Source organism: Urocampus carinirostris, chromosome 4 (genome assembly GCF_059441175.1).
Source record: "Urocampus carinirostris isolate Australia breed hairy pipefish chromosome 4, RoL_Ucar_1.0, whole genome shotgun sequence".
NCBI lineage: Eukaryota > Metazoa > Chordata > Actinopteri > Syngnathiformes > Syngnathidae > Urocampus > Urocampus carinirostris.
In genome coordinates this window covers 33,402,604-33,427,189 of record NC_142352.1, presented here as the reverse complement: position 1 = coordinate 33,427,189, position 24,586 = coordinate 33,402,604, and the positions used below count along the sequence as shown (strand labels likewise).

General features: G+C 37.5%; 2 protein-coding genes across 4 annotated transcripts in view; one reads left to right on the top strand and one right to left on the bottom strand.

Moving 5' to 3' along the window:
- Positions 1–13,518, bottom strand: part of homer2 (homer scaffold protein 2) — a 65,860-nt gene extending 52,342 nt beyond the window's left edge. Inside the window, exon 1 of one of the 3 annotated variants that reach the window (XM_088334269.1) lies at positions 13,311–13,518. Coding sequence is in view for 2 of the 3 variants with exons in the window: in XM_088334267.1 (XP_088190393.1) it covers positions 8,144–8,148 (5 nt within the window). In the remaining variant the exon portion in view is untranslated. Of the gene's footprint in view, positions 1–8,143; positions 8,518–13,310 lie in introns of those variants that run through there. The other 2 variants (XM_088334268.1, XM_088334267.1) reach the window with 2 other exon arrangements.
- Positions 13,519–13,622: 104 nt separating this feature from the next.
- LOC148367380 (RNA guanine-N7 methyltransferase-activating subunit-like protein) lies at positions 13,623–18,661 on the top strand. The gene is made up of 3 exons (XM_088333258.1): positions 13,623–13,764; positions 14,923–15,093; positions 17,777–18,661. Exons 2-3 carry the CDS (start codon positions 14,924–14,926, stop codon positions 17,907–17,909), a joined length of 303 nt encoding a protein of 100 aa, XP_088189384.1. The 5' UTR covers positions 13,623–13,764; position 14,923; the 3' UTR covers positions 17,910–18,661.
- The last annotated feature ends 5,925 nt before the right edge of the window (positions 18,662–24,586 follow it).

The following is a 24,586-nucleotide window of genomic DNA, read 5'->3' as shown; positions in this document are numbered from 1 at the left end:
CCAAAATATTAAAAATATAATTAAATATGTATTCACGGTTCACGGCTCCCTTAACCGCCAGGGTCGTCATGGCACTATTTCTTGCGGTGTGTCTCAAGTACACCCTTGCAGCACCCATCCCTCTCAAAGCCTATCCAAAAACGTGATGACTTGGTACCACTCTTGGCCCCAGTGTACCTAACATTTAAATAGCTGGCTATTAATTGTCTTTATTTGCCATTTTTATTGAGTACTTATTTTATTTATCAAAATATTTGATCAAATTTACTGAAAAAAACCAAAACAAAAACAAATCAACCACTTCTCAGCTAGCTGTATTGTATTTTGAGTTTTCATGCAAATTTTGTGCTTCAAACAGGGGAATAGTTTATTACTTAATCTTATTTTGACCATTAAAAAAATGAAAATAAATAACATACTTGTAACTGTATGCATCTTTGTTTATTTGTAAATGCATATCATCACTGCTAATCTAAAAATACTTCAGCGCTTACCACAGAATTTGGTGAGACCCCAGTGGGAGGTCAGTGGAAGAAAATGTTGTACATTCAAAATTCAAACGCGTTGATCTGGTGCATTTGTAGAGCTGAATCAAGAAGCTGAATGTGGATGAATATGTGCCCTTGTAAACTATTGAACCACTGGATATGAAAGGCAAAGACAGCGCAAACAAGTCACACCCACAAACTACGGTAAACGAGACAGGAATTTAATAAAAATATAACAATTACTGTATGCTCGTCATGTAATAACACTAAAAATAACCATTGTTGTTGTGGTGCCGATACTGTACTATTTTAAGATATCACATCAGAGAGTAAACTAACAGTTGGAATCATCAATATGAGTTTTAAATTTAATTAAATGGAATTCTGTACTTATATTGGAGATTTAGTTAATATCAGTAGTGCTGCTTTTGTGATTGCTGCTATGACGGAACGCCAGTTCCTCTTCGATGGTTTACAGGAGGTTATTGCATACATAACAACCTCAGCAGATTTCTACCCTTATTAATTATTGCAATTCCCTTGTTAAGTATATAAATCATAATACCGCTTACAAATACAAAGCGTCACCTATTTACTCACAGCAAGATAGACTATGTAGAACAACAACAAAAAGTTTATTTTTTTCCACATACAAAAATTGTTTAACGGCGTACACAATTTGAAATAATCAAAAAACATGGGGAAATATAGGGAAAACGTAAAAATTAACAGGTATTCTATCGTTACGTGAAACTCAGTGATGGGAATTCTGGCTCTTTGTGGAGAATAAAAATGTATTATACTACTATATTACATTAACCTTTTTTTCCACTCTTTAGAGAACTAATTCAAACTTTTTATATAAAGCAACTTTAGAGTCATGCAAAACAGAAGCTCTGAAAAAATAAAATATAAAACAAAGTAAAAATCAAAAATATTAACTCTTCAGTGCTACAAAAAATGATTAAATGCAAGAACTTTTAACAAATGTAAGCAGAGTCTACACAGAACCTCTGATAAACACGCAAAAATCTACAGGGAGTGCAGAATTATTAGGCAAGTTGTATTTTTGAGGATTAATTTTATTATTGAACAACAACCATGTTCTTAATGAACCCAAAAGTCTCATTAATATCAAAGCTGAATATTTTGGAAGTTGGAGTGGGGCTTTTTTAGTTTTAGCTATTTTAGGAGGATATCTGTGTGTGCAGGTGACTATTACTGTGCATAATTATTAGGCAACTTAACAAAAAACAAATGTATACCCATTTCAATTATTTATTTTCATCAGGGAAACCAATATAACAGCTCAACATTCACAAATATACATTTCTGACATTCAAAAACAAAACAAAAACAAATCAGTGACCAATATAGCCACCTTTCTTTGCAAGGACACTCAAAAGCCTGCCATCCATGGATTCTGTCAGTGCTTTGATCTGTTCACGATCAACATTGCGTGCAGCAGCAACCACAGCCTCCCAGACACTGTTCAGAGAGGTGTACTGTTTTCCCTCCTTGTAAATCTCACATTTGATGAGGGACCACAGGTTCTCTATGGGGTTCAGATCAGGTGAACAAGGAGGCCATGTCATTAGTTTTTCTTCTTTTAGACCCTTTCTTGCCAGCCACGCTGTGGAGTACTTGGATGCATGCGATGGAGCGTTGTCCTGCATGAAAATCATGTTTTTCTTGAAGGATGCGGACTTCTTCCTGTACCACTGCTTGAAGAAGGTGTCTTCCAGAAACTGGCAGTAGGACTGGGAGTTGAGCTTGAGTCCATCCTCAACCCGAAAGGCCCCACAAGCTCATCTTTGATGATACCAGCCCATACCAGTACCCCACCTCCACCTTGCTGGCGTCTGAGGCGGACTGGAGCTCTCTGCCCTTTACCGATCCAGCCACGGGCCCATCCATCTGGCCCATCAAGACTCACTCTCATTTCATCAGTCCATAAAACCTTAGAAAAATCCGTCTTGAGATTTTTCTTGGCCCAGTCTTGACGTTTCAGCTTGTGTGTCTTGTTCAGTGGTGGTCGTTTTTCAGCCTTTCTTACCTTGGCCATGTCTCTGAGTATTGCACACCTTGTGCTTTTGGGCACTCCAGTGATGTTGCAGCTCTGAAATATGGCAAAACTGGTGGCAAGTGGCATCTTGGCAGTTGTACGCTTGACTTTTCTCAGTTCACGGGCAGTTATTTTGCGCCTTGGTTTTTCTACACGCTTCTTGCGACCCTGTTGACTATTTTGAATGTAACGCTTGATTGTTCGATGATCACGCTTCAGAAGCTTGGCAATTTTAAGAGTGCTGCATCCCTCTGCAAGATATCTCACTATTTTAGACTTTTCAGAGCCTGTCAAGTCCCTCTTATGACCCATTTTGCCAAAGGAAAGGATGTTGCCTAATAATTATGCACACCTGATTTGGGTGTTGATGTCATTAGACCACACCCCTTCTCATTACAGAGATGCACATCACCTGATATGCTTAATTGGTAGTAGGCTTTCGAGCCTATACAGCTTGGAGTAAGACAACATGCATAAAGAGGATGATGTGGTCAAAATACTCATTTGCCTAATAATTCTGCACTCCCTGTAGGTTGAAATGTGTAAAAAAGGAAAAAATATTTAGTCTCTTCCGAATATCAGCATTTAGAGCCATACATATAATTAAAATTAGTTCATATTAAGATAAGCATGATAATAATCCGATTTTTTTCCCTCCATCAGTTCCTGTACTCACTCATACCAACTTTCTGTCTCTATTATTCTCTCTCTTTTTCTCCTTCTCTTGCCTTTTCTGTCTTTCGCTCACTCTTTTTGTCTTGCTCTCTGTCAGTTTCTTTTTCTGTATTTTCCTCTCTTCCTAGCATACTCTCCCTCTTGCCATCTCTCCCACTCGTTCTCTTCCTTTCTTTCTCTGTCTCCTTCTCTCTCTGTCATTCCGTTTTTCTCAGTCTCCCTCTTTTGAAGGCTCTCATGACTGTTCAATATGAGTGGTGTCATCTCTGTGTTCGGTAAAAGCTCACTATTGAAGCATGTAAGCAATAAAGGCCATTATAAGAGTCACATAATATGTTTTCAAAAATATTTGATTTAGTTCATAATCTTGTTTCATTATTATAGGCAATATATCTTTAAAAAACAAAAAAAGTCTGATGAACTGTTTGGGAGCCACGCAAAAAGACGGTTCTATAGAAAGTCAATTGACATCACTAGAGCACGAAGAGGGAGTCAGGGCTGTAGGACTTGCTTTAAATAAAAAAAAGAGGCCTGGAAAAACAGGTAGCACAGCATTCTTGTCACATTACTGCACCAAATTTAGCCTTTTTGCTCTAACTACCCCATTGTTGTTCAATACTGGGATTTAGCAGACACGCCAATGTATTTTTGTATCTTTGTCAAATGTGTACACACAAGGACAAATTCAGACATATGCTCAATTTGAGTGTTACTCAAGCTTTCTTTCATCAATGTCAGCCAGAAGCCCTCTTAACCAATCCTTTGCTGACATAAAAGTCACAAAAACATTTTTCTTGTTAACAGATAAGTGTGCTCATTTTGAATATTGTTTTTATTTGTAATTTTCAACCGACTGTCTCCTCTAAAAATGTTTTGTTGAAAACATAGCAGGCAATTGTTTTCTCACAATAAGCATCAGCAAATACATTAGTGGGCAGGTTTGTTGATATAGAATGCTCCGCATAATCCATCTATCCATCCATTTTCTGCTTATTTTATCCTCACTAGGGTCGGGGGTGCTGGAGCCCGTCTCAGCCACATTCAGGTGGTGAGCAGGGAGCACACAAGAGACAGACAACTTACTCATTCACACCTAGGGACAATTAGAACTTTAAACCAATTAACCTGACATGAATGTTTTTGGAAACCAGAGTGCCCGGAGGAAACCCATTCAGGCACAAGGAGAACATAAAAACTCCCTATAGGGAGGCTGTGCGAGCTGGACTTGAACCCTGGGCCTCCGCACCATGAGGCTGCGTGCTAACCACCCAGCGGCCGTGCTTCCCACTCTGGGTACTCATAATAAAAAACATTCATAAAAATCATTGTACATTAAAAAAATATAGGAGATTGCGGGAACGTTATCTAAGGCAGGTTCTGAAAATAGCTTATCAGTGCTAGCTCATTTTGTTTTTCTGGTGGAATCATTTTGTTTAGTGGTTGACTGAGAATATTAAACCCTACTTCCAATAATCAACTTGGTAATAACATACTAACAACATAGTTCTACAATACATCACTGATGCATCCGACTAATAACACAAGTAGTTATTTTAGAAATAAAGGAAAAGTATCTCTGAGCATGAAAAAAAGACCACTGATCGAAGAATTGTCATCTACAATTCAGCATTAAGTTCAAGAGGGTGCATACTAACTTATTGGATGGAGATGTACTTGTCTCATGGCAGCCAACAAAGTTTGAAGTTTGCGCCAATAATCAAATCAGCAAGGGTACTAATATGTATTCTTTTTCCTTTTATGCCACAATTGTTGAATATTGAATACATGTTTTCCCACTGTACGTTATATCCTTAATACCCATCTTGAGGTACATTATTAAAACTTTGTCTTCAGAAGAACAGAATAAAAAGGTTGCACTCGTTCTTAAATGTCTAATTTAAGTTTTTTCTTTAATATTTCGTCAATATAAAAGACAACTGGCATAGTGCATGTGACAATAACAGTGTATTGGAGGTAAAACTACAGTTGGGAATAATTGTTAAGTCCAGGACACACATTGTTACTACCAAGGGCAGAACTAGACCATTTTTTGGGGGGTGCTTAATCATCCCCAAATTTAACCCAAACACTCCCGAAAAATTGTAGCATTTTCCTTAATAAAGGGCTGGACAGGCTTCAATATGGTGAAAATGCAGAATAACAACATTCAAAAGTAAAAAATAAAAATAAAAAAGTAAACAACGCAGCCTTGGGAATAGTCCAACGCCTTGAAATAGTTTAGTCCATTTTATTCCTAGCACTGCACTGAGACCCAAACTACCCCGCTTGTTTTTTCCCTCAGCCCCTTCACATCATCATAGCTCTGGTGTATTACATTTAGAGTATGTTATACAGCGGCCATGTTGAACAACTATTTTACCACCCAATATAATATACCCAATTTGCCATCATCAACATATATTAGTCCTTATTTTGGCTGCTTTGAATCGAATGCAACAATGATCAGCCTAGCTTAATAGTTGCGTGTGTGGTCATCCTCCCAGCCAATGTTCCCTCTAATTTTCCACGGGTCTGAGCGTTCACACAAAGTCGGTGAGCAACGCTTGAAACAACAGTGAGCAACCATAATCCCAAGTGTGGCAAGATAATTAATTATCAAACATGTCCAAAACTTGACATCAAGTTACATTTTGCTGAGTTTCCGGCAATGCAAAATTATTTTTCTCTTTTGAATGAATTGACTCATGTACTATTGCAAAGGTTGTACGGCCTACAAACGTCGTTTTTTCTTACAATTCTTTCAAAAGATATCCATTTCTTTTTTTTTCCTGATATATTGTGTTGCATAATATTAACATTTTTGGGGGCTTATTTAGTCGGTTGCAAGATACAGAACTGTACTTAGTCACATTTTTTTAGTGGAAGTACAATGTTGGCAACAAGATTCACTTGATCCAATTGGAAATTATTTGAATGCAACACAAACTTTTTCTTCTTTTTTCCGTGTTTTTTTTAAATTCCTTTGAAAAAAAAAAGTCTCATTGAGTTTATTTTTTTTGAGCTGTTACCTTTTTCTTTTTGTTCTCCATTTACTTTTTTCCTACGTTTCTTTCATTTCTTTTTTTCTGTCTTTTTTCTAAATTTCTCTTTATTTTTTTCTCTTCCCTTTGTTTCTTTTTTTCCCAGCTTTTCACTACTTTTTCATTCTGGTATTTTTTTCTTTTTTGTTCTATTCCGCCCTTTTAACTCATTTTGTGAACAGTTTTACATAATATTTGGTCATGTTGGGATTAAAGAAGCAAAAACAACCTGAAGAGCAGTTTAGAACCCGAAAGAGCCAGTTCCTTTTAGTGAGCAGAGCCGAAAAAGCCGGTTCTCGACAAACTCTACTAACTTTCCTTTTCAACTTTGTTCGACATTGACTTTAAAATACCGCATTTAGGACACAACGTCAAGGGAACCCGTGTATTTTTACCTTTATGCACTGTAACTTTGACTTAAGTCGCTTCTTAATTAGTAATTTTGAGCCCCCATATTGTGCGCTGGCTAGATTTTCTTGTGCGCTGAGAATGTGCGAGCAGTGCGCAATTGCTTAGAGGGAACACTGCTCCCAGCACCAGCATGGACAGTTTTTTTTCTGGAAAAAAAACCCAACGACTATGTTAATGTGATAGTCTATTGCCCACACACTCATGGAGAAGCAAAATATGAACAGCGGCTGAAGTCGAAAACATCCCATTCAGAATGTGAATCAGGACTTTCTTAATGGGAATAATGTATGAGGTCCTACTTCTGACAATGTTATGTCCGTGCCTCAGTTGTCAACACCTCCAGTGCATTATGGCATCGAATTTGAATCACCAGAAGTAGTGGTTGCAAAAAAACGTTCTATAGAGCAAGAGGGAGTCTGGTGCCATTGAAGACACACTAACAGCGTACAATCTCCTGGATATTGCATTGTTTCCAACTCTGAAGGCGGTTATTCAGATCCCCCTAACTATTCCAATATGCAGCTACATTACACCAGGTCCATACATGACTTTAAAGGACCACTGGTAAAAACAAACTACAGCACCTGGCTGTAATGGCAATTGAAAATAGAAATGTGCTTGACCAAGTAGAACACCAAAAAGTTGCAACCCTCAAGGTCGGGCGACACAGCTTAATCTCTAAAGTGTAGGGTGGAATTATTAAGTGTTGAATTGAATGCATCATTGACTAATGAATTCCATAGTTCTTCTACAGTATGTGTATGTGTACTCTGTTAGTAATAAAAGAGGAAAAACTGTGCATGGTGCAATAAGTGTTTCTGCTAACCACAAAGGCTGATGTGATGTTCTCAAATGGGAAGTGACACTCCTGAACAGCAGTGGATGATCCTAACTCACTTTGAGTGAAATGAAGAAAAAACAAATGAATCAGCCAGTCAATCTGGGTGCCGAGCACCCCCAAACATCCGAACCTAAAATCGCCCTTGTTACTACTACAGCTGGCTCTAGTAGTCCAACTACAATCAGCAAAGTTCCAGTGTGCGCACTCGTCAAAGCAAGACAGTGATTTAGTGCCCTATTGTCTTGTGGGCACGTAAAGTAAAAGCAAGTATATTCAAATAAAAATCTTAATTTGGATGTTAATAACTTCTAGTTAATGTTTTTCCATAAGTATGAATGCAAATAGTGATTGCCAAGCTTACCGCGGGTGTCCATAACGACCTCCAGACTTAATGACAAGCATGTACTCCCAGTTGGCAAGGCGGAATTTTCACCATTTAAAACAGGATACCATACTCAAATTGTCTGTCCAGTGGTTTATTTAATTTAATGGATGGAAATTTGAGGTATAAAATACGGATGGAATGGGGAAATTAGCCAGGCATGAAAGGGATAACATTTGTATTTTTATAGATTACAAAATGAGAGCAGGTGTTGGTAAATCCAGATAGCGGAGTACTCACCCCATTGTAACGCAGCGTTAATTCGGATCTAAGCGTTTTGAACGTGACGCGAGGCGAAAACGAATCAAAGTCCACAATGTTCGCAGTGTGAATCGTCTCGCCTTCGAACAAGTCGCTCAAAGAAAAGAACCTGAGAGCACTTGTTTCTCTCGTTTCAGCTGAAGCTTGCTTTTGCCGAGCTCAGTCTCCTCCCGCGCCTGTCAACCAAGTTTTCGCCTCCTGGGTACAACCCCGTTGCAAGAACCGTCGGAATTTAAAAATAAAATAAAAAAATGGGGAATGGAAACTAGACAACTGAATCTTCGCCCTCACTGTCGTTGTCGAAAGAGTGGAGTTAATGTCAGCTTATACCTGCCTGACTTTGTTCCTCCGCCCCCTTCCAGTGGGTGAGATATCGAGTTCCACTAGCGCGCTTGCATCCAGCAGAAACAGCAGCGACACTGGGCGGTTTACACCTGCTCATAACCAGCGTACGCCCACACATAGCATTGATTTTTCTTAATGTATAGTATTTCTTTTACAGAGAAAGGGAATGTATGGTTTTCAATTTAATCGCAGGATTTCATACCTGTCAACCTGTGCGGTTTTGCCGCACAAAGTACGTTTATCATGCATTTTAAGACGTGTACGACGTTCGAGAAAATCTGTACGGAAAAACGCAAATTTGTCAATGATGGGTACCTTCCGGTATACACAGACTATCAAGAAACAGCAAATCAATCAAGTCAAACGAGTTCGCCGCGGAAGCCTCCATCTCGGTATCGTTTTTTCCTTGCAAACGAAGCGAGCGGTTTGATGTAGTGAAAGGAAGTCCGTCTCTTTTTAGAGAACCGGCTTTTTCGGCTCAACTCGTTATAGATGGTAGTGTGCCCGCTTTGAGACTGGGAGGTCGCTGGTTCGCGCCTCGGCCGAGTCATACCTAATTGGTAAAATGGCGGCGCCCTCTGTTGGCTGCGGCTGCATCGGCCCGCTACAACGGGTCAGGTGTATCGACATTTCGTTCTGTGTACATTGTTACAAAGAATGACAATACAAAGGAAATTATTATTATTATTATTATACCGAGAAATGCATTCCTGCCGAGATTTGCATCCCCTAGCTAGTATAACCACTTTTACCTCATTTTATCTCACTTTTATATCACTTTTCAGGAATGTAATGGCGAACATATAACCAAAACTACTTCATCTTGCATTTTTGGGGAATGTAATACAACTTAAACCATTCCGTCTTTGTAATTGTTGTGAATGTCATCGAACGGTAATGCACACCGTATATAAATCACTTTTGAGAACTGTTATGCACTCTACCATAGAGCTTATTATGCTGAAATAAGATTTATGGTAGAGTGCATAACAGTTTCAATGCGAGCGATTTGAATAGATAAAGGCTAAATAAACATGTTACCTGCTCAAAAGTGAAGATTATTTTGTATTTTTTATGGGAAAATACGAGTTTGTAAGGACATGGAGCGGTGGAGGTTGACAGGTATGGAATTATTTGTTTGGTCCACAGCAGGGGTGAGCAAACTATGTCCCACGGGCCATATGCAGCCAGTCAGGCTTTTTCATCCGGCCAGCCGATCGAAAATAGTCAAAACATAATGACAATATATACTAGTAAATAAAGCACCATCAATAAAAAAAAAAGTTTTCTTGTGCCATATTTGCCCCCATTGTTTGTCAACAACTAAATACTACTAAAAAGAAATACTACAAAAATACTACAAATCACTACACTATTAAGTTGCTTAATAATAATAATAATAATAATTTCCTTGTATTGTCATTCTGTGTAACAATGTACACAGAACGAAATGTCGATTGCACCTGACCCGTTGTAGCGAGCCGATGCAGCCGCAGCCAACAGGTACCTGAAATTATTTTTATTTCCTTAAGAAAAATCTCTTGAGATCGTACAAAATACTACTACAGTGATACTGGAGATGTTGATGGGTCCATTAACCACTAGGATCGTAGCGGCACCATTTCCTATGGTGTGTCTTGGACAAGTACAGCTTGGTGGTGCCCAGCCCTCTCCAGGCCAACAACATGTTTCCCACCAATCTCGAACTGGGGACCTTTTGGCGAATGGCTTTCGCGTGTTAGGAGAATGTGCTTACCAGTGCTATGGAAAGACTATAAATGCAAAAATACCACTACAGAAATGCTACATAAATACTCAAAATATTACAAAATACTAAAAGTGCTATGAAAATACTACAGAAATAATTCAACAAAAATAGTGCAAATATACCACTACAGTAATGCTATGAACCAAAGAAACTACCACAGAAATACTACTATTGAAATACTTAATACCTATAAATACTACAAAAATACCACTACAGTAATACTATAAAAAAAAATACAACCTCAGAAATAGATTTTTTTTTAAACTAGAAGATTATTACAAAAATACCAAAGAAATACTATGAAAATACTAGTATGCCACTACTACAAAAATACTACGACAAAATACTATTATACAACCATACGACTACAGAAATATTATGTATTAGGAAAAGGAAAAAAATAAATCCACTACAGCAATACAACAAAAATACTACTACGGGAATACTTCCAAAATACCTCTTTGGAAATACTATGACAGAAATGTTACGAGAGAAATGCTAAAAAATTACATCCCCGGTATGCAAAAATACTACAAAAATTCTACCAAGGAAATATACAAAAGCAGTACTGCAGATATCCCACAAAAAAACTACAGTCATGCAACAGAAATATTACAAAAATCCAACTGCAGAAATCCTACTAAAATTAAAAAACAAAACAAAACAAAAAAAACACAGTGATAATGCTCAACTAAATCTCATTTAGTGCCTTTTTTTCTATCATTGCGATCGTTACAACACCAGATAAAACGAACTACTTTATTTTTTTTTAAATTTAAATAAATATTCCATGTCGATGTCTGCATGTATATTCACTTACAGATTAAAAAAAAGGATAGGGCTCCAGGATCAGCTTTTTGGCCAAGTTTTTAAACCCCATGCTGCCTGCCACTCTAAATAGAATATAATAGAATAGAAAAGAATAGAACAGAACATACCTTTATTGTCATTGTTACAAAATGGGTTAACATATTGTGACAACGAAATTGGGCATGACACTCCAGTTTCACACATTCACAGTGAGGTAAAAAGCCAAGAAGATGAAGGAACAGAGAAGATAAGGTTATAAAACAAGGAGGATACGGCTATAGTTATAATTTACATGATATTTACACAAGAAATGTCTGCATGTAGGATGTTACATACAGTTGGTATCGTAATACAGTTGGTATCGTAAGGGTTGTGCAATTTTGCATTTGGTGCAAAAGTCATCATAGTGCAAAAAAAATAGTCAACATATGCATTGGTGCAAACATAGTCATCATAGTGCAGGGAAGAGGAAGAAAAACAAAAAACAAAAAAAACAATAGCTGCCCACCCTTTGCTTTAAAAATAAGTCACTAAAAAAGAGGGAGTTGCATTTTAAGAGTCACAATTTATTTAAAAAAAATAAATAAATAATAAAAAAAACACACATTCCCAGCTGGTGTGTGTGTGTGTGTGTGTGTGTGTGTGTGTGTAAAATTGTAGTTTTAAGGCACACAATTTTGTTGCAATTTTTCTTTGCAAACAGGCCTTTTCAAAAGCACCAAGCCATTGAAATAACTGACTGGACTGAGGACATCGTTAGCCATATCCGCGTTTGCAGTGCCTATTTCATACAGCAGTGTTTTTCAACCAGTGTGCCGGGGCACACGAGTGTGCCGCTGGAATTTGCCCAATTTTATCCTTCCAAAAAATCAGGCCATTATTCAGTAGTTTTTGCCATCTTCAGACAAGGAACTGTAAAAGTCATCCATATCAGTAGGTGGCAGTAGATTTTTCTATAATTTTTATATACCAATCTGCTCATGAGGTAGCACACTGAATTTAAAAACTTAATTTGTTTAACAAAGGGGTTTAAGATTGCACTGTAAAAAATAAAAACATAAAGCACATAATTCTTTTTTATTTTAAGTATTATTTTCTTCTTTTTATATACTAATTATCTGCTTATTAGGTAGTACAGTGAAATATTTGACATAGCTTAATTTTCAAATATTTTCGACGGACGGTGTGCCTTAGAATTTTTTAATAAAAGTGTACCTTGGTTCAAAAAGGGGTTGAAAAACACTGTCATACAGTATCTGGTAAGTGATTGTGGGGATCTGGTTTAGATTTAGAATGCCGAATGCCTTAGTAACTAAGTAAGATACTACCAATGCCTACCACAGACTGCAGGTTTGTGGGGTCTTGCACCTAATTAAGACCATTTTAATTGTTACTTTCTTGTTTTACAAAAAAAAACGTTTTAGAACGTAGTGAAAATAAATTTCTTACACTGGCAGATGTTTTAGGCACAGTTTGGGGTATTATTATTTTTCTTTAAAATAAATAAAGACAAATTATTCTTATGTAAGATTTGTATAGTTTACATACTTAAATAGAAAATTTCAACATTTGAAGTTTAAACCGAAATTAATGAGCCATTCGTGACCACACGTAAGAAAAACTATACTGTTAATTTAAGCAACATGATCATTTAAGCTTTAAAGAGACAGTGAGTATTATTTAGCGCCTCAGCGTGGTAAAAAATAGGAACTTAAAAAACTACATTATTGGGTTAAAAAAAGTTATTGAAAAAAAAAAACTATCATGATTGGGTTTAAAAAAAAAAAGTACAAATACATGAGCTATCTTATAAACGTGTTGGGTGGATTCTTTTACCACTAGGGCCATAGGGGCACTCCAAGATTGAGAAATCTGGCTTTATTTAACATAACAGCAAGGAAGGGAAGCTGACAAGATTGCCCACCAGAATTATTTTTACAAATACCGAAATAAAAGAAGGAAAAAAAAACATGCTTAAGGCTTAGAAAAACAATTTATACAAAAATGGTGCTTTAGTCACTTTGAGGCTGCATAATTTGTAATTCTGCCTTGTGGTTTTTAGCACATGATTTCAGTTTCACTACACAATACAGCGGAATCCTGTGGTCAAATTACACACTGTCCCTTCTAATAAAGTGAAAATTATATTTTAAAAACATTTTCAACAATCTGCCCTGACTTTTTTTTCAAATGAAAAAAAAAGGTTGAAAAACACAATTTTACCATTGTCAAATTGCTTCTGTCGGCACTTACATTGCTTCATCGGAGTTTGTGTCAATTTCCACAAAACCCTAAACTATTTCAGTTAACTTTACATGTATTTAAAGACTTAATTGGTACGTTTTCACCAATATTCAGTATTTTACATTGGATTCTACCAAATCGGTTGAACTTTGTAGGTGGCGATTTTTATTTCAAGCAGGAAGTGATCGTTGTCAATCAGAAACAGGTGCTTATTGAGGAACTATCGTGGGCGTAGAAAGTGAGGCGCGTTATAATGACGTAATCGCGAAAGCTCTCGCCACAACCCTACCCGCCTGCGTCATTATGACGCGCCACACTTTCGACGCTTAAACAAAAATTTGCCCATTTATTGTTTCCGGGGAGCTATTTTCAGCGTTGCACCACATTGAACTTTACCCACGGGAGTCTGGTGTTTTCCATTGTGTTCGCACAGGTATGGTTTCCGTAACGATAGCTAATATTTGCAAATTATTGAGATTTATCTGCATTAAAAATGAGCAATTCGGATTTGTAATCCTTTTGGGGGGAAGTGGTCTGTCCAGAAAGCTGTTTTCGTTACTGTATTCCATAACCCCGCGAGTGACTTGCAAAGCGCGATAGAAATGCAGATCGTTGTTTTTTTTTATCATTACACAAAAGTACAAATAAATTGGAGGGCTCCTCTCAGTGTAAGAAAGCGATTTTGAGAGAGGCTAGCTAGCTGCACGCTAGCATTGTCTATCTTTGAGCCAGGCCTTTGCAATGATTAAAATACTATTGTCCCGAATGTAGCGGTCTCCCCTAAGTTATATCTCCAGGTCATCCGTTTCTTAGGTTTTTGATATGGCGTTAGTGAGGTACAGGCTTGTCAGGGGTGGCTTTTGAGAGTTGTTACGTCTCAGTCTCTTCCCGAACCCAATAATAATCTATGGAGCACCTGCTGGCGATCACCATTTCTTTGCACTCTTATAATATAATAATAAAAATAACAATAATTTCCTTTGTATTGTCATTCTTTGTAACAATGTACACAGAACGAAATGTCGATACACCTGACCCGTTGTAGCGAGTCGGTGCAGCCGCAGCCAGAGGGCGCCGCCATTATACCAATTAGGTATGTGTCGGTCGAGGCGCGAACCAGCGACCTCCCAGTCTCTCTGACATTCTTCAGAGTCCTATACAATTGTTAAAGATATTTTCAATGTAACGAGCTTCTAAAGCAACTGGTTGTTGCCTTGCTTCGCAGTCTGATTTAGTGGCCATATTGACAGGTGCGCCCACCTCGCTGTTTGACTGACAGCATACACCAGCCTATCACAGTCAGGCAAACCGTCATGCCCACCCAACACACACGTTCAACCTACTCCTGTGACTGCTTTTGCTGTGTGCTGTGTGCTCTAGAGCACAATGCTTGATATGTATATATAAATGTATTATTCCTTAAGTAATACATAATATTATACAGTAATGTATGATAAAATACGTAAAAATTGTTTTTGTTTTTTGACTTGTTGTTTTGTTTTTATCATGTTTGAAATTAAGTTTCATATAAAAGAGTAAAATGCAAACATCTTATCCCATTACTCTTTTCCACAATACATTTGTTCCTCAGAATGAGTGAAACTACTGAAAAGCAACAGACTTATGAGGAAATGTTCGCTAAAAGATTTTCAATGGAGGATCAAGAGTTCCAGCAGTACGTGAACAGACCGGCTGATCCTCCCCCTATATTGGAAAACTGGAGAGGTCGTGGTGGAGGAAACAATCAAGGGAGACACCGAAGGTTGACATTTTTTTGACATATTGTAGATTTATATATAATGTACATTGCAGGATTACTTAATGCTATCTATATTGCTCGATCTTTTTAAACCCCGCGACCCTACCGAGGATAAGCAGTGCAGATAATGAATGGATGGATTTAAAAAAAAATGATCGTAAATATTTAAGTTGAGTTATGGCAGCCTAATTTCTACAACTGAAAAAAGTTTAAAATACTTGTATGGGTTTTTAACCAGAATTGCAACTAACAACTCTTTTAATAGTCCATTAGAAACCGACTTTTGGAACTATTAGCAGTGTCTGAAATAATGTCTGCCCGGTGCATCTTTTCCGTCGGGCGTATAACTTACAAAACGTCTCTGCCGGGGTGGCCGACAACTCTTTAAAGAAAAAAAACAACTTTTTTTTCTTTCTTTTTTTTTTTTGAACAAATAAAACGTTTTATTATGATTTTGAAATCTTCGTTCATTTTGGAAATTTCGGAATATCGGTTCGTTTGGAAATTTCGGAATTTCAGTTTCTTTTGGAAATTTGCATACTCTGCAGCCAATCAGAAGCCCGCATCGAATAACTTCGTGCTTCTGGACTTTCCCGGGCCTTACAAGGTCGTGGATTTGCATATCATTTTCCAAAGTAGACGCACAGAGAACACAAGAAAAATGGATAAGTGGTTAGGAATTGTTAAGATTTGTCAATTTAATAGCGCTCTTACTCGTGGTAATGCGGTAAGACGTTTCCATTGTGTGATGTCATTACGCACGCACCATATTTCGTTTTGCTATTTGAATAGAGCCGTGTTGTTGTTTGCTTGCTGTTGAGGAATAAATATGCTTAAAGGCTGAACCACAATGTCCTGCTTATCTTCTCACGCATGAGGAAACTGCACACTCGGATATATCCTTAATCAAGCCAAAACATCAGCCCCAGAAGAAAGCTTCAAAAGAAGCAAACAATATTTATGACGCTACAAAACGTAAACGTACATTAAAAGCATCGTGGAAAGAGTTCACGTGGATTGTAGCAGACGACGCGACGCAAACTTTGCATGAATGAAGATGAGTAAATACAGGTACATACTGATGACAGATGGAAAACAGCTATGTCATATACATGCAATAAATGTTATAAGTAGATTTATGATAAACTTAATTCTGAAGTGTCGTTCTGTTATATATTCTAATGATCAATCCTTAATACTTTGCAACAATGGGGTTTTTTTGTGAGGAGTCGTCTTATTGTGTTTCAAGTCGTGAAAAATGGGGCAGGCAACTTTATGGCTGGGCAGGCAACTTTTCACAGTTGCCTGCCTTGGTGTCCGGTAACTTTTTGTCGCAAGTTTCAGACACTGCTATATTTGTCAGATAATTGGATTATTATGAAAGTCCTCGTAGATTTAGCATGAAGTTGATTCAATTCTGCGGCAAATGATAAAAAAAAAAAGTTCAGTGGTTACTATGAACTTTTATTGAACCTACGACGTATTCGTACAAAAAAATAAATACAAATTCCCTGTCTAAAACCAATTAGGCACAGTGTTTGGTCAGTAGAGAAAAATCCAGTAAATGAACAAAAAATCTCCATAAATTTTTTGGGAAACTGGCTAATAAATCTTTTTTTAATTTAGTTTTTATCCCTGTAAACCAAGAACAAGCTCATTAACAGCACCAGAACAGTAAAAAAACAAAAACAAATATGTGCATTTTGTGAAGTACATTATGTGCTCAACTTCAAAGTCTGCAACAAAAGAACTTAACAATTTTCAACAGTTTGAAATCAATTTATTTTAACAACTGACATTTGTTCGTCGGATTGCATGCATTTATTACAAATCCTATTGTCAGGTACAGTCCAGCATTACACTCGAGTTCTCATTTAGAGCGAAATATACGTGTTAAGGCAAATGATACATGTCATCAAAACTATTCGCTTGAATGTTACTTGAACCTCGTGTCAGACTGTTTCCATTTCGTTCTACTGCCCAACGGGCTTTCTATTTAAATGTTTGGGCATCTTTGAGTAACTGCCATGATACAATGTACAATATATAACTCAATATACAATGTCTGTCTGCTATGCAAATTTTGTGAGTAGTCTTTTTATTGGCTAAAATTTAAAAAAAATTTAGAAATTTTGGTACGCGCAGTAACTGCTGACGCCGTCATTTCTGTATGTGACTGCTCGAGACAGAGACGCTATTGTGCATGAGCGCAGAGCTTTATATCATATAAGATGCCTCACTCAAAAAATGTGTCGGGCGACAATATTCGACAATGTATTTCTTTACTGACTACTACGGTTTTCGTTATGTCGCAGCCTTAGCTTGAACTATTTACTGGCATCCCTTTTTTTATTTTAACCCAGGAGTTTTCAACCCAAAATGTTGAGTCATATTGGACCCAAGGAAAAATAACTGTTTGAGGTGCAAACAATAAAAGCTTTATTTAAGCCATATAAGGAAGGCAACACATGCTGGATTTGTATACTGTTTAACTTATATTCATTTGAAAACGTGATCAATGTTTGTGTCATGTTTGTTCTCCTACAGACACTATATATTTTTCCATTATAAAACATTTTTGAAAAAGCGCCAGGCCAGGAAGCACCAAAGAGCCTGGTCAACTCCAGAGCTGCTTGTAGCTGACCCCTGATTTAACCAAATTGTTGATTTCTTCACCTCCTTGTAGGTATCAGGACAGCCAACGAGGTCGTGGTTGGGGCCAAGGTGGAGACCATCTGGGCGAGAGGAGTAGCACAGGCAACAGAGAGACGGGGCGGCATGATCAAACTTCTACCAGAAATCGTTATGACAGATACTGATCTCTGATTTATTTATATTTATCGTGTATACAGCATAAAAGAAGAATACAAGAATATACCTTTATTGTCATTGTTACAAAATGGGTTGAACATATTGTGACAACAAAATTGGACGTGGCACTCCAGTTTAACATTTAACAGTGAGGATAAAAGAAGATAAAGGAACAAAGAAGATAAGGTTATAATTTACACAATATAAAAGAACAAAGAAGATGACGGTTGTAATTTACACAACATTTACACAAGAAATGTGGGCATGTACGATGTTACATACAGTTTTGGGATCGTATAGTTGGACAAATATATTTTTAAACCGACTAGTCTCATGATTTCAGGATTGCTTTTTCATAATACTATGAAATCAAGTTCGTAATAAAAAAAAAAACTGTAATACTTGCTTACAGAAAGGCTAAAAATATACATGCTGCCACATGTCTAAACATGAGATTCTGATTTATATTACGTATCTGAAATATGAATTAAGGGCTCAAGTGACAACCAGTCGGAGCCAATCTGCTTTTTTCTTTTTGTTGGGTTGGGAATGGTTGTCATCTGAGTCTGAGTAACTCTTGTGGCATTTATAGTTGGCAGTAAAGGGAAAAATGGTCTTCCACTGAAATGGATAAAAAAAAATCCTGGATTTTGCTTCTGTCTGATCGGGAACATACAACATATTGTAACGTTTTGTTGTTGTCGTGTTGACTTCCCCTGTAAATATGCTTTGAGTGTCATTAAACACCAATTCAATTGGGCATATGGTTTTAATGCTGTCATTTTACCAGAGACATTCTTTTTTTCAAATCACAAGCCATCATTTTATGTAATAATAATAATAATAATAATAATTTCCTTGTATTGTCATTCTGTGTAACAATGTACACAGAACGAAATGTCGATTGCATCTGACCCGATGCAGCCGCAGCCAAGAGAGGGCGCCGCCGACCACTTTTTAAGTCTTAGGAATGACTCGGCCGGGGCGCGAACCCGAACCTCCCAGTCTCAAAGCGGGCGCCTTACCATCTAGGCTACTGAGCTGGTACAGTGTAACCTCAATTTACAAATTTAATGCATTCTGGGAGTAGCTTCTTAACCTGAAAACTTAGTAAGTAAAGATGCATTTTAAACGGTAATGCCCTAATCCAAAAATACAGTATATTTTAAGAAATCATAAAAATGCATGAGCATGAAACGAGTACCTGTTAAAATTAGATTACCGCACAATAAACATAAAACAAGAGGTACACGATGTAAAAAAAAAACAAAGACTAAAGTAAATGATTGAAGTATTCATACACCTTATTGCCTCGCGTTTCTTCAAAAACTGATCCAATGACATCTGCTTTTGCCAATTTTTGACAATCTGTCGGAAATGTGCAAGGCAGACGTCATAACGAGCGATAGCCCGACTTAACACCTTGTCCGGGTGATTTCTTTCCACAAATTCCGAGACTTGGGGGAAATTTTGCTAAACTGTCTTTCATTTTAACTTAGGTTGCGTACTTCGTAACCTGCAACTTTTGTATGTAGACATTCGGGAGTAAAGGTTCCACTGTATATTTTTATTGCACATGGCAATCAGACATGTATGGAGACTGATCTTACCATACGTAGAAATAAACATATACATTGCTACACATACCATATACATAAATGACCACAAATTAATAATGTCATGCAATCCATTCATTCATGTACTTCATCGTGTATTTTGTTACAACAAAATGTTATTCAAATAAGGGGGCGTGTCGCATTGGCTAAACCTTTCACCTATTGGTTGATCGATGGGCGCACCGATTAACTACAATGCCTTACTTAAAAATTAATTGGTAAAAGGCTCAGCCAGTTTGACCCGCCCTCTTATTTGAATAACGTTTCATTGTGACAAAATATGTGACAAAAACATATACAGGGTTAAAAAAAAGGACAAATTAATACATTGCATTTACAGGTATGTTATATATTCTGGTATGACATTTGTTCATGTTTTCATTTATTTGTATGGCATACACCAGGGGTCTTCAATGTAGTGTCCCAAAGGATAGCTGAGGTGCCTGCGGACCTGTTCTGAAAATAGCTCATTGTGATATCTTAGTCAAATGTTTTTTTAGAGGTTTACAGAGTCTACTTAACCCTACTTCTTAATAAGTACCCTGGTAATAACACAGTAACAACATTGTAATAACAAGTTATTTTAGAAATGCATATCTAACTGCGTGCCATTTGCGCTAATTAGAAACATAAAGTAGCTCTCAGCTTGAAAATGTTTGGAGACCCCTCGCATATAGTATCCTGTAGATATTTATTCCTACGATTCTACATAAAGCAGGATCGGTCCTCTATACTAGTGTTTTTCAACCAGTGTGCCGGGGCACACTAGTGTGCCGTTGGAATTTGTCCAATTTTATCTTTCCAAAAAATCAGGCCATTATTCAGTATTTTTGCTATCTTCAGACGAGGAATTGTAATAGTCATCCATATCAGTCGGTGGCAGTAGATTTTTAGATACTTTTTGTATACTAATTACCGGCTCATGAGGTAGCACATTGCATTTAATAACTTAATTTGTTCAACAAAGCGGTTTAAGATTGCACTGTAAAAAATACAAACATAAATAAAGCACATCATTCTTTTTTATTCTAAATATTTTCTTTTTATATACTAATTATCTGCTCATGAGGTAGTTCAGTGAAATATTTGACATCTCTTCATTTTCAAACATTTTCGACGGACGGTGTGCCTCTGAACTTTTTTATAAATAAATGTGTACCTTGGTTCAAAAAGGCTTGAAAGACACTGCTCTATACTACTGTATCCGCTCGTGCGTTTTTCTTCGTGTGTGCTTGCCACCTCGCAAAATAAATTAAGTGTACTGTGCTCGAGATGAAGAAGGCACAAAAAACAAAACTGATGATAGATTGGTGATGAGTTTGTTACTATTGACTCGTCCATTTTCATAGTATGCTAGTTCCTTATTTGGACTCACTGTTTGTTGTTTTACCTAACGTATTATTGTCGCTATCGGCTAATGATGTCGTTCTTTGATCCCACTCCTTTTAGGTCTGATCTGTACTCTTTGCAAGTTTAAAGTACATGTCTTTTCGCCTTATTTTGAGATTCTACTTGGTGTCCCAGTAGCATCGCTACTGTTGGACAAATCGGGTTATTTGACGCCTTGTTTATTTGCTATGCAAAAGTAACACAAGTTTCACGTGTTGTGCCTTCTTCCGCTGGATGTACGCCGTTTATTCCTTTTGCGAGCTGGCAAGCGCACACGAGGAAAAACGTACAAGAGGGCGGCTCAGGAGCCATGACGATCCCCTCGGTCTGTCTGGCAGCCCGTCAGACTTCGCTGCGGCCTGTTCGGGATGATGCGAAGTGACAGCCATGGAGACAGTGTGCTGGGGGCCATGTCCTTGTTGTAGACTACAATCGTCAGTCCCTCCGATGACCCTTCTAGAGTCACACACATGCGCACGAAAATCCAGCACGCAAGCCCTGCAGCGCTCGGTGACCTACATCTGGTGTTGCAAAGCGCAGTGAGGGGTTTAAGGGCAGCCCAGGCCAACGCTGCCTTCATGCAGAATGCGAGTCATACAGTAGGAATGGTAAAGTGGTCCTGTTCTAAACTATACAGCCCGCAGCTTCCTGATGATGTAAAGCAGTGAAAGCAAGTGCAGGCGGTCGTAAGGATGGACGCATACTATCGGACTTAAGATGCCTTTTATTTCTTTGCCCGTTCGACTGCATCTTAAGCTAATCATGTGGGGGCTCAGGGTCATCCGTGTGTAGACGAAGCTCGTTAGTTTGATTATTTCTAGCGGGGACTTACAGTGTGTGAACACTGTATGGGTCATTACCAAATTACCAGGACTGTAATCCCTCGCTGAATCCCGGTTTATTTATTAGGGTTTACTTTGCTTGACATCTGTTCAATTCAATTTAATATTTGAATTGATTATTTCACCTACATATTATCAATCAATCAAAACACTTTATTTTTACCCATGGGCCAATTAAAAGGCACACAGAGTAGCAAACAATACCCACTCACATACATACAATAATCCAATGTTCAACCGCGAAGTGCTGAAGTACTGTTAGGAATTCAAATATTAAAATGTACCGTTTACCAAATTGTTCGAATGAGTTATCTGACTCCATTAACCAAACACAACCTATCTTCACCTAACAATGCACGCTTTTTTCTTGATGGAAATATTGACAAGAAACTGTCATTTTCACACGGGGGCAGATTTAATTTCTTAAACAATTTAGCTAAGTGAACTCCATCCAATATGGCCGAATTGGTGTCGCTCGAGTCTCTGTCAAGCCTCCTCTCTCGATCTTCTGCTTCCTTCTCTCGGCCCTCACAAGCTGGTGTGCCGGCTCCTCCAATGGGCATGCCAGGAAAGCCCCCACGTGGGCCCCACCATCTCGGAGAAGAGAGTCCCACTGTCTGGACCAAACATAACACCAAGCGTTTCTACGTCATCAGGGCCTTGTTCTCCAAACATCGCCTGCCGTCGCCCGTCAGAGTCCTGTTATCAAAATTCCCCAGCCAAAATATTCCGCTTTCAGATCAGCGTGACCTGTCATTGAGCTTCACCCTACTCAGTGAAAATCTTCATTGCAGTCAATAAATGTAACTTGTATTCAATCTTATAAAATCCCTTAAGGTAAAATGTATAAAATCCTTCAGTACATACAATAAATAAGACTGAATAAAATGTTTAAAATTAAATAAAATGTATAAAAAGTATTACAAGTACCAATATAAATAAGAACATATTTAGAGCTTTGGAGGAAAACTAAAATTTACACTGCTATGTAGGCTTTACACAGACTTTTTTCATTCTGTCATATTGAGGTTTCTTCAGTGTTGTTCTATTAAACATTATAATGAAATATCTGCAGAAATATGACATACTGTACATATAGCATGTATTGCATTCATTATAAGCCTTTTTATAAGGCTTAATTTTTTGTGCGTCCTGATATATATTATATATTTTATTTTTTGGCCCAATATGGCTTAACATTTTGGCTTGCCGAAACTCTGGGCTAGCTTGTTCTGTCTGCAGATCATGTTAAAAAGTACTGGGGCTTTAAATGTGCTACTTTTGCTCAATTGATATTTTATTGTTAATAAAGTACTCGATTATTCTTTGTATATTTTAATCTATTTTTCAATTAAATGTATTTGATTGTTGATCGGGTAAACTTTGATGATCTGATTGAATGGTTGAAGATCAATATACAAGATGTTGCTACAGTTACATTAATTGAGTAGCTCTTTCACCAAGTACTCTTTTCCTTCAGTAATTATTTGGATGGCTACTTTTCACTACTGCTTGAGTCATATTATTCTGAAGTACTTGGGTAAACTGTTTGGGCACTGTACCCACCTCTGGATGTACTTCTGCATGGTGGCCTGCAAGTTGGCATGCCATCATCTGTCAAACGCCTGGTTGAAATCCAATAAAAAGTTGTAACGTCTCACACAGGATGCACAAATAACAAAATGTGCTGTGTAGCGCTCCTCCCCGCCTTGTGAACATGCCTCAGGGTTCCTACAGTTTAAGGCAAGGTATATTCAAGATTTTTAAAGACTTTATTAATGCCTCTCAACACAATGGGAACAAACAAAACAAAAATATATCTTCCACACAATACATCTTGCCACGTACACATTACCTGGCACAGATCTTAGCCATGGCGAATAATGTTCGTCTGACAGCCACTTCTCATTAAATTGACCATTTCCTATTGTCCAAAGTAAACGTCTGTATGTGTACTGTGGGCAGACCTAAGACATGTTTTTACTCTGAAAGTCCCGACTGAAACCACATCACCGTTTTGATAGTTCCCTTATTGTGGTCCCGCGATGTTGGCAAGATAGTAAATCTGTGAATTATTAAAAAAAGAATATTGATAAATGTTACTTAATATTTTTAGTTCAAACAAATATAAATCTTATGTGTTCACATTTTTAAGACTTTTGAAAATTGGGACATTTTAATACCAATTAAGGCCTTACTTTTAAAACAATGAATTTGATGCCTCTTAAGACTTTTAGAATTTCCGCAGGAACCCCGTGCCTCTTCTTCGGTTAGGACAGGGGTCAGAAACCTTGACCCAAAAAAACATTACAGCAATACTTTTTTTAAAGAGATATTTTAAGACAAAATTCGGCAAAACCGCCAATACCTGCTCTCCAGACAAAAGATCATTTTCAGCGCATTTTATTTTTCTGAGACGTTGGACAATATTTTGTCCAATATCGAAAAATATACCACTTCAAACTTGTCTCCCTCCCACAGTTACTTAAGTTTATTAAAGCTCATTTTGACCTTTTTCCCCTCATAAATAATAGTTTCCAGACAAGGTGTTAGCAGAGTTGTTTTGTAAAAACGTCACCAAAAAAAAAAAAAAACTGCAAACGAAAAGTTTAAGGCTGAATTTCCCTTCAGCGCAGTGGACGTATGTGTGAGAGGGCAGCCTGCTGTGTGCACATAGCTCTGACCACCCCTACCGCTCACCCAAACAAATTGTTCCGTGCGCTTGGCTAGTGTTTATCGGTAATTACTCTTTGTTCTGTAGGTTTTTATCAAAGTGCCGCAACAGTGAACATTCATCATTTAATACGCTTCGATATAAAGGATTATTTTGCGATGTAC

Coding starts and splice junctions, on each gene's coding strand:
- LOC148367380 (XM_088333258.1), top strand. CDS start 14,924: ATGAGTGAAACTACTGAAAAGCAACAGACTTATGAGGAAATGTTCGCT. Junction 15,094..17,776: donor AATCAAGGGAGACACCGAAG/GTTGACATTTTT, acceptor ACCTCCTTGTAG/GTATCAGGACAGCCAACGAG.